General features: G+C 43.5%; 1 protein-coding gene across 3 annotated transcripts in view; it reads right to left on the reverse strand.

The window, feature by feature from the left end:
* qki2 (QKI, KH domain containing, RNA binding 2) overlaps window positions 1–21,766 on the reverse strand; it is a 56,964-nt gene that overhangs the window by 12,482 nt on the left and 22,716 nt on the right. For all 3 annotated transcript variants that reach the window (XM_036523033.1, XM_036523024.1, XM_036523043.1), the window contains exons 3-4: window positions 15,189–15,305; window positions 9,160–9,303 (exon numbers count right to left, since the gene is read on the reverse strand). In XM_036523033.1, coding sequence (XP_036378926.1) covers window positions 9,160–9,303; window positions 15,189–15,305 — 261 coding nt within the window. The remainder of the gene's footprint in view (window positions 1–9,159; window positions 9,304–15,188; window positions 15,306–21,766) is intronic.

Consider the following 21,766-nt stretch of genomic DNA (forward strand, 5'->3'; position numbering starts at 1 on the left):
GCTCGTATTACACGCTTGTTAACAGCTCCCCTCGTCCTCAAAGAAGCCTGACCTTCTGAGCTTAAACCCAGGGTTAAAGACACACATCCCATTCCTGTTACTGTCCTCCCTTCCTCTCCCCTCTGTTTCCCTCTCTCTACCCTTTCCTCTCTCTGCCTCTGTAAATACACATCTCACTATCTCCCTCTCTCTACCCCTGCCTCTCTCTCCCCCTCTCTCTCCTCTCTCATTCTTGTACACCCTCACTTTTCCTCACTCCACTCCTGATTTCTATTCAGCTCAAATCAGCTTTACTTGCATGACTACCTCAAAGTATGTACTGCCAAAGCATATAAATAACGAAAATACAGTAACAGGAGGAAGGAACAAACAATTACGAACAACTATAATGATGATAAATCCAGCATGAGTATAATGGCAACTATATATAACTATACACTCACACACACTTATCTGTCTCCCTCTTTCCCAGCCCTCTTGTTCTCCTACTTTTTTTTCTCCTCTTTTTTTTCCTCCACTTTCCTATTCTCTTTTCTCCCTCTCATTCTCCCCCTGCTCCCCCCTCCCTACTCCATACTCATTCTCCTGCCTCTCCACACCTTTCTCTTTACTTCATCATGCTCTCCATCTCCCCCCATTCCCTCCCTCACACTCCCTTCTTAATGTCCCTCCCCCACTCTCTTCCTCTCACCTAAGTCTCTCTCTCCCACTCGCTCTCTCTCTCCTTTGCTTTGGAATTTCGTGCTCATTTTAAGTGTTCACTCAGGGCTGTTGTGCTCTGTGTGAACAATGCCGGGGCCTCAGCCTCAGCGCACGAAAACACGAGTCTCCCAGCCCAATAAGCAGGGTTTCCTGCTGCCAAATTTCACTGTTTCCATGCTGCGAAAAAGGAAAAGCAAAGCAAAACAAAATCAACAAAACAAGATTCAGCCATGATCTAAATCTCATGTCTTTTTATGATGCCAGCTCACGTTTCCATGTGAGAGTAATAAAAGTGCTGAAACTCAGCAGATATGAAAAGTCTTTAACTACGCTTAAATTCACTTCTGAATCGTCATCACTCAGATAGCAACAAACCACATGATAAACAGTGATGGGCCATCTTTGGTTGTCACAAAGAGCTGATCTCAGTTCACTGTGTGATTCTCTTCACTATAGCACTATACCCCCCCCCCCCCAACTTCAGTCAGAGCAAACTATGGGGCATAATCAGAGGATCATTTCTGCACTGACAGACACCTAAGGCTATCCTGTGAGCAAATTCAACCCAGGGTGCATTTCTGGTTGGAGGCTGGGCCACGTGTTTATAAAGGACTGTGGGCTTCCTAGGTCTAATGCTCTGGCAAACCACCCTATTTCCCCTATAATAATAATGCAGAAACCAAACATTTAAACAAATGTTATTTGAATCAGAGAAACCACAGCGCAAGCTGGCGCTGAGTTACTGTGGGAGCAGCTAGAGTGGGTAGACTCCCTTTCCTGTCAGCTCTGAGCAGATTAGAGGGAAGAGCACAGCAGCCAAACATATCGCAATACGTATTTATGTGCGTGTGTGTGTGTGTGTGTGTGTGTGTGTGTGTGTGTGTGTGTGTGTGTGTGTGTGTCTGTGTGTGTGTGTGTGTGTGTGTGTGTGTGTGTGTGTGTGTGTGTGTGTGTGTGTGTGTGTGTCTGTGTCTCTGGATGGGACTGAACAAACCACTTGGTGAAAAATCAAGAGGAGTCCCACATTGAAAACATTCTGTGATTGGTCTGGTGCTGCAGGCAATGGCAAAGTTATTATCTCCTCTGTGAGGTGGACAGTGTGATGAAGACTCTGAACACACACACACACCAGCCATGCAGTGACAGCACACCTCACACACTGTTATTCTGACAAAGTAGCTTTTTTTAGGTCCCCAAACTTCGCTCTGTCTGCACGAGTCCCACAAAATGGATGACACAGAGTGAGCTGAAAGACTGAAAAAGACTGAGGAGGAGTAAAGAACAGGAGATCCTGTAGACCAGCCTCAGCCACCTGGGCCCCCGAAGCCTCCCCGCGGTTTAACGCACAGAAACCCGGGGAGGAATTTTCCCTTTCAATGCCCAATGGCACTGCAGCCGCTGTGTTGCCATGGAAATGCATTTAGTCTTCCCTGTTTACACTACCCCCACCCCCCAATCCAATCAGAGTGTATTATTCCACACAGCAGCAGCAGAGGCAGCAGAGGCAGATGGGGGGCACAGTCAACCCAACCCAAAGAGGGGACCACAGGAGAGAGAGGGCAGACCCCTGCTACTCCGTCGCCCAGCTCAGAACATCCACACTCCAGCTGTAGAAAAGGGTCCACGAACTCACACACACACACACAAACACACACACACACACACACACATACAGACGGACACATGCATACACACACACACACACAGACGGACACATGCACACACACACACACACACACACACTCACGCGCACAACCACACACACACGCGCACACACACACACACACACACACACACACACGCACACACACACGGACGGACACATGCACACACACACACACAGACGGACACATGCACACACACACACACACACAGACGGACACATGCACACACACACACCACACACACACACACACACACTCGCGCGCACACACACACACACACACACGCACACACACACACACACAGACGGACACATGCACACACACACACACACACAGACGGACACATGCACACACACACACACACAGACGGACACATGCACACACACACACACACACACACACACACACACACACACACACAGACGGACACATGCACACACACACACACACACACACACTCGCGCGCACAACCACACACACACGCGCACACACACACACACACACACACGCGCACACACACACACACAGACGGACACATGCACACACACACACACACACACACACACACACACAGACACACACACACTCGCGCGCACAACCACACACACTCATGTGCGCACACACACACACACAGACGGACACATGCACACACACACACACACACACACACACACACACAGACGGACACATGCACACACATACACACACACACACACACACACACACACAGACGGACACACAGACGGACACAGCAACAGTGTTTACTTCCTTTGAAAGGACCCGATCAGTTCCTGCAGGATGTAATATTTCCTGAGAATGCAGGCTTCCCAGCTGTGAGTCTATCACATGTCAAGCACATCCAACATGCCTTCCTCCGCAGTTAAAGAGCTTCCGCAGCAGAAGAACCAAGGGACTGGACTTACATGAACTGAAAGTCTCCTTTTCCTTTACTTTTTCAGTGAAGAGAAGTGTGTTTGCTTACGTGCAGGTCTGCCGCACTCATAACTGTGTATGAAGCGGGGGAAAAAGCAACAGCTGCTTAATGCACTTAGTCAAAGTTAAGGACTAAACACACTGCAGTCAGGCTCAATCTGCGTCACAGTGGAGGCTTCGATTTAGCACAGTTGCATGGCTACTGTCCATCAGTACTGTTCCTGTGTTGTTGACCGTCACTAGTATTTTAGCGGCAAAAAATAAAAACCCATGCAAGACGACTCCTGCGAGGTGAGCAGCTCTGACTCCTGTACCCGCCACACCTGCAATGACAACCTTCAAATAACCAGTGCTGCCAACAAACAGTATACTGCTCTTCAGTATACTATCCCCAGTGTAAGTGCTATGATATCATTATCACAGCACCCTGGCAGACGATTTACCCTTAATCCACTGTTCCCTCGACGCTTCCTGCTGGGCACTCAGGATTAATATAACAAGCAGGAAATATAAAGCATCTTTATTCTCAGTCTTTATTCAGAAATGAGCGGCTCTCTCGCTTAGCGCAGTCTCTCTATACCCTGGAGATGCACACAAAGTGGTCGCAACCTGCGGCTTCCAGCTTCCAGCGATACTGCGGTGATGTTGAAATGTTTGCGTCATAGAAACACTAAGCCTGAGCAGATGCAGGGGCAGATGAGAAGTCTCAGGAATCACCAGGATGCCAGCTCATCTATTTCCTGCATCCCTTCCTCGGATGGTTCCTTTCACAGGATGGCACCAGCTGCGGTGCCACTTTTTCACCTGTCTGAGGAGCACGTCATGCTTCCCTTTAGTGACAGGTGAGTGAGGGCTCATGAACCCTGACATGGGTAGAGCTACAACATGCTAACTGTCTGAGCAAATCAAATGGACCTTGCTGTGCACAGCTAAATATTACGATTAGTTCAGATCATCGGTAACACAACTGATCCGTTTTGGGGTTCATAAAGCCTCACTCGCCCATCTCTGACTTCCAGTTAATATACATATACATATGGGAATGTTCAGTCCAGATTCCTTGGGGGCCAAAACTGACCAGGGCACACATTAAGGCTCCCCTATGCAAATAACTGTGGGATAATATGAGGCATGAAATGAAATTTGCAGGCCTCCCACCGTAGACAGACAGAGAACCCATGGACTTGAACTTTTCATAACTTTTCAATGGCGTTTTATGGATAAAAGGGTTTTCAGGCATTACTTTCATTGCCGTAATGGCCAAACTCCTGTGAAACCAAACTACTTTGATGATGGAAGTGCATATGATTATTTTTTGAGACAGAGTACTTTCGAAATACTTGAGTCAGCATAGACATACACTTGCATATGTTCTTGGCAGTGAACACCAGTCAGCAATGACTTTTGGCAGCATGCTTAATGTACAAGTTAGTGAGCTTGCCAATTCATTAGCAATATTAACATACTGACACTGCCAAACTTGACAGTGAATGACATCAAGCTAATGGTTTAGCAAGACAGATTGACACATTTTGGTAGCTATAAAAATAAACAAGTAAGCATTAACTCATTAAACATTAAACAAAAAAAACATTAAGTGTATTTTGGGCAAATCATCAGTATCCAAGGACACTTGACCATTTTCCATGAATCTAAGATGAAAAATATTTTCAGGGATTTCTCAAGGAGTGTGGGTATCTTGCACATATGTAGAGAACATCTTACTCCATTACCTTATAATGGGCTTACTAAGAAGTGAACACAGAGAGGTTCATGTATATGTGTGAGTGTCTGTGTGTGTGTGTGAGAGAGAGAGAGAGGGAGAGCAAGAGAGAGAGTGAAAAGTTAAAGAAAGAAAAAGAAGGAAGGAGACTGAAGAAGGGAGAAAAACAGAGACACAGAGTAGGGAAGAAGGGAGAAGAAGAGACAGAGAGAGAGGACGAAGAGAAATATTGAGCAGAAGACAGAGACACACACGCTGGCAGCTGAGACGGGGACACTTAAAACTGCTACACACGTCGCCGGCTGAGACAGAGGGACGTGTAAAAACGCTACACATGCTGCCGAAAGCCTCTCCCATTTCAATCTCACTTTGTTTTTCGGCCTAGCAATTCCAGCTGCTTCTGCCTGTCGGCTCTCTGTGCTGAGTGCCAGCGCCGCTCCAGTGGACAGACAGGGCTTTAATTTTAGCCCGCCCCTCTCCACTGGCCGCTCAGTGTACTGATAGAGGTGCTGGCCAGGGCAGGGGTCGAGGAGACCCAAGGGCAGCCCTGCAGAGGGGCGCAAAGCGCACCTCGTTCTGAACCCATCCTTAATCACAGCGTCAGGTCACACTGTAGCGGGACGCTTTCACTTTCTCCTGATGTCTCATTTATCCAAAACATATTTCTATAGCCAGAAAACGATTTATAAGATTCAGGATTTAAAAGGAACAGGTTTACTAATGCTGAGCGTATTCTTTTTATGACCTGTCGCTTGAGGTATAAAAGCCATGAGTGTATATTTGTTTTTCGCTCAGTATAAGCTCTCCAAAGCTCCCATGGGCCTGTAATGCAGGTGCCTGTTTCAGACAGTCGGCCCTCTCCTTTCAGCTCCAAGTTCACCCCTCCTTTCCTTCACGTCTATGCGCTCCAGGGGAGGGGCAATGGGGGGAGGAAGCAGGGTAACATGGCCACCCACATCTGCATGTAGTCACCCACAGCCACACCCAGAGTTCAGGCCTCCAGGCTAGAGGCAGTTACCCTGAGACCCTCATTAACTGCTTGCAGACTGGTTTGCTGGCACTAGTGGCAGACAGCGAACTAGAGAAATGTGAGATGAGAAAGAGTGATATGGGCCAGGTGTAGCCTGGAGGGGGAAATTTGGGAGGGTCAGGTGAAGGACAGCAGGCTGGTCACCTGTCATTCAGTGATTCACGCAGGGAGGAAAGGGGCATACCTATTCAAACTGAAGAGGAAGCAACACTGCCTGCAGTGGTTGATGACACAGGTACAGCACCTCCAAATATAAAAGCCAGATGGTCAGATATGTTTGTAATCAGTGCTACTCATACCGCCAAATCTGAACTGCCAATACTACACACAGTCCTGATACAGCTCCCACAGCAGGTAAAATACAGGCAGCTGCAGAGGAAGCAAAATTTACACGCACTCACCCCTTCTAAATGAAGCACAGCAAAATAGCACTTGACTTGGTTCGATTTGAGCATAAATTTTAGCAACGATTACTGTCACACACCTTTAGGAGAGTTAAAATGGCACATTTGTGGGCCTCCTGATTCTTTTCAAGCAGCTGGGAGTCTTGGAGGTAAACATGGTTTTTGCACTTTAAACCTTTAAACTGCAAACACAGGAAGGAGAAACTCACAGAACACAAAAGGAAGGAAAACGTGCGGAGGACATCACAGCAAGGAGAGGACAGCACTGTGGCCAGCAGGGAGAATTCCCCAGGGCCGTTTCCATGGCAGCCCAGTAGGATGGTCACATCTTTCCTCTGGTACCCAGAGGCGTTACCATGGTAGCCCAGCAGGACATTATCATCTTTGCACCGGTACCCATGGTGTTACCGTCACTGGCCAATGGGACAGTGGTCTCCAGAGGTAGGAGGGATGCCTTGGCTACTGTCTGCCAGGTCACTTTACTCACTGTCTTATGTGAGGCTTGGAAGGGCTCAGTAAACATATTATGCGACTACTGTGGACATATTAACTGTGTAACTCAGGTACACAGCTTTAAACACAAACATGCATTCATTATGGGACAAACCTTTGCAAATTATGTTGTGCAAATTATGATTTCCTTTTGTCCCCCACTCTTTGTCAAGACACTCAACCATTGTGAATACAGTTGGCACAGAAAATAAAATAAATTCATGAGAATTTACTTTTCAGACAACAAAAGTTTTAATGATTAATGCGTACTTTCCTTTTTTTCAATTAATTAGTACATCTGGGCCATTAAAAAAAAAGCATTACCGAGCGGACGGCAAAAAATAAATCTCAAAAACTTTTTGAGATTTTGAGGTACAATGCAGAAAAGCATTTCTTTTATTACATCATCAGCTCCTGCGGTGGGTTGCCTCAGTCTCTTGTTTAAATGTCTGAGGGCTTCAACTGGCTTCTTCTCACCTACTGTCACGCAATTAGACCGGCAGGTTAATTACCATTCAGAGCTGCGCTTAAGGAAGACATCAAGGCTGTGACATTCCCAGCCGGGCCTCCGGGGGCCTGACCTGCGCGTCTCGTGCTCTACATTAATTCATGAGAACCGGTAATTGAATCAATGATATCATGCACACCGGTCATGCTAATTCCATTAGAGCCTCTGTCTGCACACGGTGGCCTTTCACCCCGAATGCAGCTCCTCTGCCATGAGGAGATGGTGGAAAGTCACGCTGCTCTGGGGATGGACACTTTTTTTTCAGAGGAATCTACATAGACCCTCTGTGATGCTGTGCATGCTCTATGCTCCCTGTTACACTTCACACAATTGAGGAAGACCTCATTTAATAGATACCTCAATCAACAGAGCACAATTCAGTCACACTCATCCACTCACTTCCTCCCTCTTCCCTCCCTCACTCTCACTTCAGCCTCCCTTTCTCTCATATTCACTCTTACCTTCATTCACTCCTTTTTTACTCAACCCCTCATCCTTTTATCCACTCACTCTCTCACTCACTCCCTCATCCATTCATTCACTCACCCACCCACTCACTAACTCACTCATTTACTTATTCACTCATCCACTCATTTATTCACTCACTCACTCATTTACTTACTCACTCACCCACTCATTTATTCACTCACTCACTCATTTACTTACTCACTCACCCACTCATTCATTCACTCACTCACTCATCCACTCACTCACCCATCAGGCTCACTGAATACAATTCTATACACACTGAGAAGTTCACATTATTGACTAGGCACTAAACCACCATGATTAGCTGATAAAGGCTTCAGTATTGACTAGTTTTAATTAGACGTGTCAGGGCGTCTGTTCGCCAAGTGCTTGGCTGAGCCTGACAGTTGACATTCAGCGGTAATGCACAGAGCCCCCGCAATGATAATTGCTTTTAAAGGGCAGCTCTTTGGGAACAGATTTCTCTACAGACGTCATAAAAAAACAATTCATACTAAACAATAACCCACAGCATGTCTTATTCACTTCAACAGCTTCTCCCCTCAATATATTATTTATTCCTCTTTTTTTTTTTCTTTTTTTTTTTTTTTTTTTTTTTTTTTTGGGATTTAAGAAGCATTCGGAGCAGAGCACAGTGCTGATGGCACTGTGGGTAGCTCACAGTAAAGCAGACTGCACTGGCAGAACATTGGGCCTAAAATGCTGAGTGACCCAGCCTCACCCACAGCACTGCTGCAGCTGGACACCGCCCTGCTCAGTCTGGCAGACACTGGGTCAGCTGAGGCTGCACCTGTGATTCACCTGGCAGGGTAAAGTGACCTGTGCTTCCACTCCCTGAGAGTCAATCAGAGCCACGCCTCCTATACGGGCACATGAGGAACCTCAGGGAATGTGTGCCTGAATTTCCTGACTTACAGCAACCGCCACATTTCAGCTCTCTGCGGCCACTGTTGCCGACGGGGCGAGTTTGTACATGTATTGAAAATAGCCGTCTGCAATGTCCTAGCGGTGTTTACATGCAGAAGTCGTCCCTTTTCATGTTTCTTTTTTGTGTGTTTTATTTGGTTGTGATGCCTGTGTGTCCAAAAAGCAAAGAAAATGTCCAAAAAAACCCCCAATAAAATTCCCTAAGGTTTACCCTCAACCCTGCCCCTTGTAACACCTCCCTCCAAGAATTAAGAACATTTGTTTGGTGGGGGGTATAGGTCCCTTACCGCGGGCACCAGCAGCTTCTTGACCTCCTCCACGGCTCTCTGGAGCTTGATCTCGGCCCGGTTCTGGGAGTCCTCCACGGTAATCAGCACGTGCAGGTCCTCGTTCAGGTGCTCCCAGTTAGGTTTCCCTCGGTTCTGTTCTTCCTTCAATTGCAAAATAACAACAATAACAATAAAAAGAAATGGTTAAATTTAAGTAAAATGTGAGTCTTTATTTTTAGATATCAATGATTCCCCCCCATCCTCCCTGGATCTCCAACTCCCCCCAAAGCAAGTAATCACATTGTAGTGGTAGGGGTTGTGAAGCAAGTAAGTGGGAAGTCTAATGGTACAGAGATGATAATTGAGGATCATTATTCAAATGCATCTGCTTTTTTTGTCTTTGTGACTCAGCTAAAGTTGCCTGTTGGTGTGGAGGGCGTGTAATACGATTCTCCGAAGCGTGTCAGCTAGAACAATGAAAAATCACCTGTATGGAGCAGTGAATGGGAATGGCATGCCCCAGTGTTTCTATTCAGCGCTAGCACAGATAGGGAAATGCAGAGTATGCATAACCACCCCCTCTAATTAAACAACAAACCAAACAAACAAAACCAAACCAGGGTCTTTGATCTACTCACAGCAAGCCCCCGACGCCTGAAACACAGACAGATTCGGAGGCGCTGAAGACTTCAAACACTGCTCCTCTGAGCATGAGGCATATCATGCAAACACTCCCCACACAATACAACTATTAGTAAATAAATAACGATATATAAATATTCAGGTTCATCTATGAAGTAGGATAAACACATAAGTGCATAAATAGAGAAACAAATGAATAAACAATAGCATAAGTTTTAAAACAGAGTGCCAAAAAGTAACAGATATATAGCATCACAACTGTTCTCAAAATATAAAAAAGAATAACACTTAAAAAGTATGAGCAAAATATTAACACATGTTAAAAATCTGCACTTATTTCTAAATAAACGTTCTGTCAAAATGGTGATTGAATCCCGAGTAGAGCTGAGTCCTGCCTGGGCTTTCTGAAGCATGTGCATGGCAGATTGTAGCATGTGTTTGAAAATGCTTATGTACGTACTGTACACACTCCAGAATTTCTCAGCACGAGGTGTTGAGTTCAGTGAAGAATGAAACCTGTACACTTGCTCCACACAAATATGATTTATTTAACCATATGTCAGGTCTGGTTTGTAACACTCAAACCCTACCAGGGTCTTCACCAGTACACTGTCATCCTCTGTCAGAACATCTTCTGTTTAAGTGCACTGTGTCAGAAAAGGATCCGTTTCATCCATGTTTTTGCTGTGGCTGTTGGTTTAATTTTAAGGGACATTGCTTAAACCAACCCCAGCCTATATTTAGGAGAAATGCATGGACAACCGAGAAAAGAACTATCTCCACAACTTTCTGTCTCTCAGTGTCAAAACTTTCTTGGCTGTTTCCTACACAGACGAAGGATGGTGTTGACTTCACAGGAAATGATGCGGTGATGCCAGTTCAGGTTCTGAATGGAATCAGCTATCTGAGACACACCTCACATGCCAAACATAACTTCAATTTTCTTATGATTTGTCATTAACAATAATCATGGCTTGATTAGACAGCAATCAGTTATGCAAACTAATCCCCCCACACCCTCTGGAAATGAATTAAAATTATGGTTATCAGCCTGGGCAAATTTTCCCAATTGTGCTTGCTGAATTTCATCTGAAATCTGCCGCATCCACATCTACTTGTGTTACATAAGTAATCAGATGAAGTCACTCTGCTGAATGAAAAAATCAAGCCCAGACCAGTCCAGGAATCTCTGTGCTGGACCATGCAACAGAATAACAGTTCAGGCTACTCTATTTTCATTGAAGTTTTCATTTAACCAATATGCTGGTCCACAGAAACACTGGCCTTTAAAGAACAAATTCCTATATTTGCAGTTCAGGGTATTAATGGGCTATCAGTAAAGAGGAATGGCAGCAATGATTTTCATTTGCTAAAAATACATGCATCTGAAAATAATTTTGTTTTCCCACGCTTGACTATAACATTATGAACAGTTCTGCTAATGTGAGATACTTGGTCTTGCTAATGCTCTTGTGTAATAACCTGACGCTGCCTGAAATTGCTAAAAGACCCCGTGGCATGTCATGCTCCTAAATATTTCCCAGAGGCAAGAGCCTCTTTTGTCAAAACTGCAGTATCAACAGTGCTTATAAAAGCAATGACTGCTTTGCCTGTGTGCGTACAGAAAAAATACATTATTAAAGCAACCGACATTAACTAATATAAATCAAATTAATTAACAAAGCTACATGCATGTAACTCTTGAATGAGACCTTTTTACATTTTTAGCTAATTAATGAACACTGTTATGTTGAATACTGAAGAACTTTATACGGCTATACATATTTATGAATTCGCCTTTAATTAAGGTGAAGTTATGTAACAAATATAAATTATTACAATGAAACATAAAACAAACAAACAAAAACACAGCACACAAGACAGAAGTGTCTGTTCAAAAATAAGCTTTCCTTCACAAGCAAATTAGTTGTCATTATTGTACCTTGGCTCAATTGCGTTTCAACCATACCACAGCTAACCAGCAAAGTGAACAGGCACGTTATCCGTAACTCCCAGAAAACAGCGTTCCTCACCAGGGGAAATGCCGGTGACAGGGGCAGGGAGCCCACCTCAGAGCCCTGACCTCTGGCAGAAATGACAAGGACACTCGTCTTTGCCAAGGCTTTCCAAACTCACTCTTGTGGGGGGTGGTGGTGGGGGGGTGGCGTCTTCACTGTATATGCGGGCTTTTTTTGTTTGATAGAAAGCAAGTTACCTGGCTACCTGCCCCTGGAAAATGAAGAGTTCAAAGACTAAGCAAGTGCAACTCTTTATTTTCCAGTCAGCGTTTAAAACTCCACTGTGATTCCACCTGTCTCATCAATGAATCAAGTGAATTTTATCTCTTTTGAAAGGCAATATTTGACACCGCACACATAAATTAAACCAAAATAATTAGTAATCTGGGAAGTAATCTCACTGATTAGCAAGTCCTTAAATGAATACAGAATGCTAATTCATAATAGCTTGCATATCTATATCTGACATAACATGGCCTTGGAGGGCAAATTGCTGTATGAGTGTAATTCAAATCAATTACCAGCTCATTACATTTGGGGGAATTGAAACCAGTGTTGAAATAAGAGCCAGAATGAGCAGGGAGGTCCCGGTATGGAGTTTTGGGCAGTGCTTGTTTTGACAGTGTTCCTCTGTAAGCCTGCATCCAGCTCTGTATCCTCACATGAAGGTTATATATACCCTGCGCTCTGGTGCAGTGTGTAGGATAATCACCTACCATGACTTCATACCCTCTTCTGTGCAATCTATTGCAAAGGCAATAGCTCTGAGAACACCCAGCAAATGGGATCACTAAGGAAGGATATCAAAGAGAAATTAATGGGTGCATCAGCATACATACAAAAAGAGGTACTAGAATGTAGAGTTTCATTTTTTTTTCCTTTCAAACTATGGGAGCAAAGACAGGGCTTCCCATCAGTCTGTTTTGGGATCGGCTGCCATGCAGGAGTGAGTCTATCTGCATTATTTCACCATGGATGATGCAATCAATGAGTAGATATTGGTTACGTTTCACTGGAGAAGCTGGTATTCATTCATAATTATTTATTTTATAACATGGTAACTAGCTTCATGTTTCACTGAGACAATATACTCATCTAAAATGAATTCCTATTCAGTTGTTGACAGATGGAGAGGAAAATAATACACTATAAGCAGTTAGGAAAAAAAAATTTGCACTCACTGAGTTTTATGAAGGTTTGTACAAATAGTCAAATCAGAAATAAAATGTCAACAAGCAAGTTAAAATGTATTAGCTAGCTAGCTTAGGTCATGAAATCACCAGCTGTTACGCTATTTCTGATGGAGTTTTGGTAAGTTAGCTAGATAGTTTGGGATTTGAAATGATCAGTAGCTAGGTCAATACAACTAAATATACCTTTTTACAAATCATTTTTATATGCAACAATGTAATCAGCAACAATGTAATCAGTGAAAAATAAATACCACATAATGAATTTGTTTCATTTCATTTCAAATTTATTTAGGTACAGGTACAAGAAATGTGATTGGAAATTGAGTGCAGTTTAACTCCCGTGTGAATTGCAAATTGCTTTGTGTAAAAGTAAAGCTGAGTGAAATGAAGTGATGTCACATCCAGCCAATGCATGTAACTTCCTGTGCAATTGTCTATCCCATTATTTCTATCTCCAGTATTGAGGACTGCATGCTTATGAGGAATGGGTCTATGTGTTGGATTGCTAAATTACTGATGGACTCTTGGTGGGGTAGAAAATTGAAAGTTGCTCAATAGGAACAGTGCAAAAGTGTATGTGTGTGTGTGTGTGTGTGTGTGTGTGTGTGTGTGTGTGTGTGCGTGTGTGTGTGTGTGTGTGTTCAACAACACAATGGAATGATTTCCAACAACAGTTTCTCTGAGAGCACATCCCCGCAGACCCACTGCCTGGCAGATTACGCAGCTTGGACACACATGTGTTCTTTAGAAGGACAACACTGCACTGTTATTCTGGGAAGAGAATGTACCAGCAGAGATAAAATGGCTCCACCCTCCCCCGAGCTCAGCTGGGGTGATTGAGTGCGGACAGCAATGTGTTCAGGCGGAGGGATACTAAAAACAGCACTGAGGATGGGGCAGACCCCATACTGGCGAATGGGTGGCCAAAGACAATGTTTGAACACCTGCAGGGTATTTTCACTAACTATTTATTGCCAGGGCCTGTTACACCCTGAACAAAAGGAAATCTCTGCCTGGGTTGAAATGCTCAAATGTGTGTGTGTGTGTGTGTGTGTGTGTGTGAGTGGAAGAATGTTTAGGTATGTGTGTGGAAGTGTGTTTAGGTGTGTGTGTGTGTGTGGAAGTATGTGTGTGTTTATCTTTGTGTGTGTACATGGAAGTATGTTTAGATGAGTGTGTCTGTGTGTATGTCTTTATGTGTGTGTGGAATTGTCTTTAGGTGAGTGTGTGTGTGTGCATGCCTGTATGTGTGTGTGTGTGTGTGTGTGTTTGTGTGTGTGTGTGTGTGTGTGTGTGGGGGGGGGGGGGGGGGGGGGTATTGAGTATTGTGCCACTGAAGCAGTGGAAAAATAAAAAAACTCCATCTACACATGCAGTTTAATGGAGCTCTATTCAATCTGAAAACACTTAATCTTACTCTGAATCAGCGCAGCCAGTGAGGCCATCAGCATGTCATGGAAATGAATGCTTCTGTAGCCTTCTCTGTGCTTTGGCAGGCTGTGTGGCAGGAAAACCTCCAAAAGCACTGAATGGTGCTGGGATTTCATCCACTCGCTGTCAAATTTCAACCCAACTGCCATGACTTCACAAAGCGTGCCGCTCTGCTTTCTCATGTTAAAAAAATGCCAGTGTCTGTTATTCTGGCAAATGCTTCCTTCCTTTTTACAAGAAATCTAAACGTGTTTTGTCTGCACATAAAAAAATCAGAATCATTCTACCTTCAATTTCCAATGAAATCTGTAACAATATACCAGACTACTATTATGAATCCAAAAATACCAGACTACTCTTCTGAATAAATTCTGACCAGACACTCATTCATCTCTGGATACTCCCTCATGTAGAAGTCATTTGGGTCCATTTATGACATAAATATATGACAGGCACAGCATCTGGTGACCATTCAAAAGCTTTGCACAGCATATACTACAAAAATATCAGGTGTCACTTTCAAGAATGCAGTTATGTATGCATTTATTGCAGGGCATATTTTACAATGTAATACCCCCCCCCCCCCCCCCCCCATTTTCAAGTATGTTGGACAAATATTTACCCAAAAAATCATGTCAGTACATCCTACTTTTTTACAGGTCTCTGGGGTGCTGAAACAGCATGGCATGTGTGCGGGTAAATAGGAAAATACTGGCATGTTTTGATGTAGGGGTACGGTCAGCAGGCGTCTGTGACCTCTCACCTTTTTCTTGTCCCTCATGGAGCCTTTCCCTCGCACCATGATCTTGCAGCCGGTCTCAGCCTCCAGCTGCTTGGCCGTCAGTCCCCTCGGGCCCAGGATCCTCCCCACAAAATTAAACTGCATGAAAAAAAACAAACAAACACGGGAGCGTTGAGCTAAGGCCACTGGCAGGACCCACCGCCCACCCCGACCGGCTGGGCGTCGCGCATGCAGCCACACCCACTTTCTGACACGCTTGACTTGCGAGGCGACGGCATTGTGCATGGTGACGGAGTAATCTGCTGCATCTCACAGCTGTTTGCATTTTGCACTGTTCTGCACTTGTTGCTGTATGGTTATATTTTGCAGTAGTGCTCCTGTAGAACCAGCACAAATATGCAGGGTGAAGAAAGCATTGCTATGTGGCTTATTATTCAAAGCTCTACTAAAGCTCTACTACAAATTCTACTAAATCGACCTAAATGAATGCTGTTACAAAGCCCAGTGGGGTTTCAGAAACTAAGCAGAACCTGTGTTCCAGTAGGCATGGAATACTTAGGTTCAAATTCCTCCTGAGGAAGGATAGCTACAACTCACACAGCCACCTCCCCATACCCAGGTAGTGCACAGCACTGAGAGGTTTGAAAGGTAGCTACTAACTTTGTTCACAGTGCTTGAGCTCCATTGCATCACAAGGTAGCATTTTATCAACAATAAAGTGAATACACCAACAGAACTGTTTCTTCATGGTATCTAGCAATAGAAACTTGCCCTACGGAGGTGACTCATGCAGTAGCCAACGTTACTCTCCTCGCGGTCACACAGACAGAGGAGCAGGGGAACAGTCTGCTTGACCCTTGACCTCGGCAGTTATCTGAAACTCTCTGTGCGTGGCGGCCAGGCAGCACAGTTCCATTGCATTGGAAAGCGGCCGACACCAAGGAGCTGTTTCACATCTGCTCTGTGCTGCAGGTGACAAGATAAGGGCTTTCGATTGCTCAGGTATTGACAGTTCCTTTAAGTGACAGTTGTCACTCAAAGGGAGCTGTCTCAGTCAATGTGCCTGTAGAGTTGCAGACAGACAGGCTGAACCCCAATGGAGGGATATGGCACTTAAGAGTAAACTGATAGGAAAAATAACTGTCCACATCACACCACCACATCTCTGATTCTCCCCATCTCCAAAAACCATTGAAAAATGTACTAACAACCCCACAACCAATGACTTCTGCTAATATACAATAAGCCCTCAGTAAACTAATAATCTATTACATTATTTGTTTGCTTAGCTGCTGGTCTTGTAGATGGCAGCTTGCAGTACGCGGTATAGCCCATACTTTAACCTCATATCTGTTTATGCAGCTGAATATTTCCGAAAAGAAATTCCAGTGAAGTGCCTTGCTCAAGGTTACAGTGATGATGCATTACCTGGAAATTAAATCTGTGACCCTTTGGTAAGAAGGCCAGCTCTCTAACCCTACACCACACTACTACATGTAACCAGCCGCCAAAATAACAGCCTTACTGCGAAATAATCATCCTCCAAGATAATGAAAACCAAGCAAAATAATAACCTTCCAACAAAATAATGACCACACAATAAAATCGCCACCCAGCAAAATAACATCCATCCAGCCAAATAATCACCATCCAACAGAATGACAGAATAACCACCCGGCATCATAATAACAAGCCAGAAATATATCAACCACCACTTGATATGCAGTAATAACCTCCCACACAATATGTACCACATATTCAATGGCCACCAGAAATCTAATTCTCATGCCACAACATTATATCTAGTGCTTCTACAGAGGTCCAACACTATAGCTGGTATTTCCTGTTCAGTCCAATAGTGAGTATTCTTGTAGACATTAATAAAACTTTCCCCCTCAAATTTACCCTACTGCCTGAAAACATGCTTCATTTTTAAAATAACTGTGGTGTGGTCACACCTCCCTCAAAAATTACATTTCGTGCACTTTCAGTTTGGTACCAGAACCAAGATAAGATCTGAGATATCAGTGTGTACAAACCTGCCTTGGGGACTAAGATACAGAGAGTGACCTCATGCACTAGTCTCCTGTATCTGAAAGAGGTGAGTTCAGTTTACTCAGAACAGTGTGTCGTTTACAACAATGCTTAACTGGACTGGAAATACTGTGAATGAAAGTATTCTTGGAGCAGAGTGCTCATGTTAGGGTATTTTTTTCACTTTTTTCATTGACTCATTGGCAATTTCTAGGACACAAACACACACACACACACATATATATATATATATATATATATATATATTTATTTATATATATATATACACACACACACATATGTGTGTATATATACTACTTATACATACTACATACACACACACATATATATATGGTAACCTGAAGACATATGAAGCGCATTACTCTCAGTGCTTTTCCACATGCCTTTAATGAAAGGGCAGTGGTGTTGTAAACATGGTGAGTGTGGGTATCCAGTGTGTTTATCTGCACCCACTGTGCCTCTAATGTAAATCACATCTTTTCATTTCATGCCATTATCTCTCTCAGAGGGAAGGTTTGGAGGAATGGGCTCAAGTTGGGAGTCAATGTAACCACAGCACTTGGCATTGAAGAAACGCTCTGTGTTCACTGATCTCACAGAGGGGGCCCTATTTGTCTAAATTTAAAGTGCAATTTTCCCATCAAAACCACTCCTGAGCCAGGCCGACATTAGCCCGTATCATTAACGATTTACAACAATTTATTTCACAGAACCTCGTAATTCACTTCTGCAGAGACAAAGAAGCCACATGGGTGCCACAGTCTGGAACACTTATGAAGATTTAATGCTCCGGCTGGGCACTGAGAGCAATGATATACGTAAGCAAGGACAAAGTCTCTGAAACAATCACATTTCAAATGCATAACACCAAAAAAATTACTTAAACTCTGAATTCAAGGGTTCCTGAGTGGCTCAGAGGGCAAGGTGCTTGTCCTGAGTGCGGGCTGAGCCCTATGGCCTGAGTCTGATCCCAACCGTGTCAGCAGCAAACAATGACTGGGAGCCCAAACAGCAAAATGTGATGACTATGTTGGCAGAGGCCTCTTGAGCACTTGTGCCAAGTACACTGTGGTGCGCTATGGGATGTTTAATATGAAGAATAGCCATTAGCTCTCTGTGGGACCAGCATGATGTGCAACTAACAATTCAAAAAAAAAAGGCCTGCTTAAAAGGAGAGAAACCATTTCAAAAAACCTACTGATCTTCAAGAAAATGACAGAGAAGCAATTAATATTACTATTGCTTTGTAAACACTGCTACTTAACAATATGTCATTACATATATGTTCAATATGTTCCTTTACACACAAGGCACACAAGGTTCGAGCTCATTCACACAAACATCTTTTGGCTTGACTGTAGTAACAAACTCAACGCTGCTGTATTTGTTTGCATGAATACAAACAACATTAGTGACTACATTCCCTGTGTTAACAAAAAACAGAACTCATTCTCTGAGTGAGAACACAACTCATAACAGACGCTTGTGAGAGCTTTGCCAGGAGACAAACAATCAGCTTAAGAGTTGATTTAGTTTAAGAGTGGAAAGGGGAACGACTGCATTTAGATACTGCTTGAAGGCCTTCATATGCATGTGTGTGTGTGTGTGCGTGTGAGTGTGTGTGTCTGTGTGTGTACACGTGCATGTGTGTGAGCATGCACGCGTGTGTGAGTGTGTGTGTGTGTGTGTGTGTACACGTGCATGTGTGTGTGTGTGTGTGTGTGTGTGTGTGAGCTGGGTTATGACCCTGTATGCACCGTTTCTCAGCCAAGCCACCATGAACATTAACTTCTTTTCACACGAATCAGCATGTGAACTGCATCAGCATAGTCAATAAAATGCACTGGGAGGAATGCACGCAGGGAAGAATGATCACACTCAGTTCACCACTGAACTCAGCAGAACAGGTGTACTGATGCTCTGCTGAGCCTGGGTTCGGGTGTCTTTCAGACTAAAGACTGCATTTAATAGTGGACATGTCTGCTGACAGAATTGATGCCAGCAGACTAACACACAGACACAGACACTCACACACAAACACACAGACACATAAAGTACCCACAGGCACACGCATGCCCCACATCACACATTGTTGGTAAAATAAATTGATCTACAGATCTAAAAAACTGAGTAGTCAGTAGAGTGTAACTCTCAACAAGTTGAAATAGTGACAGTATCTATTCACTGAGACAGTCATAACTGCAACCTATTCCATATGTAACCTATGATTACATCACTAAATTTAGTTTCTCAGCGGATGCCCCTGACACATGCTGTTTTATATTCTCCTGTGACCGTATGGGGATCTGCTATCTCAAGCACATTTAAGGTCCTCAGCAGAATCTGAACATATTAACCTGTACATCACCCAAACTACTTCTCCATACTGCAATAACCAGTCCATTGCATGGAAAGTAATGTAGTGTGCAGTCAAGGAAATATTTGTACATTTATAATGTATTTTATATGCATAAATCAACTCTTAAGCAAGTGTCAGTACAATTTTTAATTACAAAAGGAAGTTAAATGGATGCATTAAAAAGATGTATGGTATATAATTAAAGTTTAGCAATGAATCCATATCCTTCACAGAGTACTTTCCTTGGTCACACGTGGCCAAAAAAGGCTCTTACTTTCTGGTTCACCCAGGACAGCCTCTAGTGTGGCATGTCAGAAGCGGGCTACATTTCTGTAGTTAAAATAAGGTTATGGCAAACATGGCTCTTCTGCCTGCACAGACTTTACAGGACACATACATTAAGATTATGCACAGAACAACAGCATTCACACACTTTCACTGGGTGAAATTCCTGTGCTATCACTGGATAAAAAGACCCACACAAGGCTGCTATAGCTTATTAGAGGACATAGTATTATTATTATGTGTAGGATTCATTTTTCTTTCTTTCTTTCTTTCATTTTCTTTTATACTCTTTGCTGTTTCTCACAGTCAATGTCCCTGTGTTACACTATAAATGTACTAGTTTAGGTTACAGTAACTGTAAATATATTTAGTATACATACAGGTGGGATCATCTTTCATGAATGGTGGCATTTGTGCCAGATAGATAGATAGATAGAAAACTTTAATGTCCTCCAAGAGGCAATTTGTGGTACAGCACAAAACATAGACACATTAAAAACATCAAACAAACAAGACAACAATCCAAAATTGTCCATAGCAGCCATCATACATACCATCACAGTCAAGGCAGACGTTTAAAGTGCATAAAATGCATCCCCCCTAGTCCATGTTTTGCCCCAGACTCCCATGGCTACCATATCTTGTTTAATTGAGTTATTGCCATGGGAATAAATGAGTTTTTTGCTCGGTTGGTTCTGATATTGGGGTATCTATACCTCCGACCAGAAGGGAGTAGCTGGAACTCTGCTGAAAGTGGATGTGATGTATCCATGCAGACCTTGTCTGCCTTCTCAGTCAGCCCGGTCAGGTACAGATGATACAGGTCAGCCTGCTGCAGCCCCATGATTTTTCCACAGATCTTAACAATTTTTCCCAATTTGTTCTTCTTCATGGAGGAAGGGAAGTTGGGGAGTGAGAACGAGAGTGATAAAAGGAGCTGAGGCATTCCTGAACCATCATTAAATACACAATACTATATATGTATTTTATACTATTTATACAGAATAATATCTTGTGAATATTAATCCCACATTTATCAGTGGTAGTGTAGCATAGTGGTAAGGAGCAGGGCTTGTAACAGATTGCTGGATTTGATTCCCGCTGGGGCACTGCTGCTGTACCCTTGGGTGAGGTACAGCTGTACAAACGGATAACATGTAAAAAACTGTAGCCGCTCTGGATAAGAGGAGCATGACTCCTGCTTATAATGTTGCACGAATGGGAATATAACATTCAATTCCTCATGATCTACTTTTGGAAGGGGTTCAGAAGAACACTCTGTGTCATAAAGCTGGGATCACCTGTTTATGAAATGTATGTGATAGGAGACTGCGCCGTTCAGAGGATATACAGACTGCGGCTCCTTGGTGTAGTTTATACGCGATCATTGAGAGTTCTCTGAACGCGTGGTGTCACAGTCAGGCCTGACTCCTGCCTGGTAAAGTGTAGGGATGCAGCGCAGCACACATGCTGGAGTTAGCCGTTAGTTCATGTGGGAATGATATCTCTGATGTTTCGAGGGGCAGCACACAGAGACTCACAGCTCTCTCTACACTAAACAAACGGGGGCTTTGATGTAAACACGTGGGGCTGCGTTTGACTTCCTCTCTGGAGAATATTTTCAGCTTTTATCTCCAATCAGAGAAAAACTCTCTCTGCTGGTTTGTCAGTAGTCTGTATAGTTGTAGTCCATCTTACAGTCACCAGGAATTAAGGTGTCCTCTTTTAATGGCATGTAAACACTCTGATATAAATAAAATATACATATAAATAAGTTATTTATGAGGAAGGTGATTTTCAAGTCAACATCCTGAACAAGAAGGCTACACATATTAGCAGTTTTTTAGCTGCTGTATTTACGAGCGACAGACCTGACCTTCTTCACGATGACAAACATTCT

The sequence above is a fragment of the Megalops cyprinoides genome, chromosome 1 (assembly GCF_013368585.1).
Source record: "Megalops cyprinoides isolate fMegCyp1 chromosome 1, fMegCyp1.pri, whole genome shotgun sequence".
Taxonomy (NCBI): Eukaryota; Metazoa; Chordata; class Actinopteri; order Elopiformes; family Megalopidae; genus Megalops; species Megalops cyprinoides.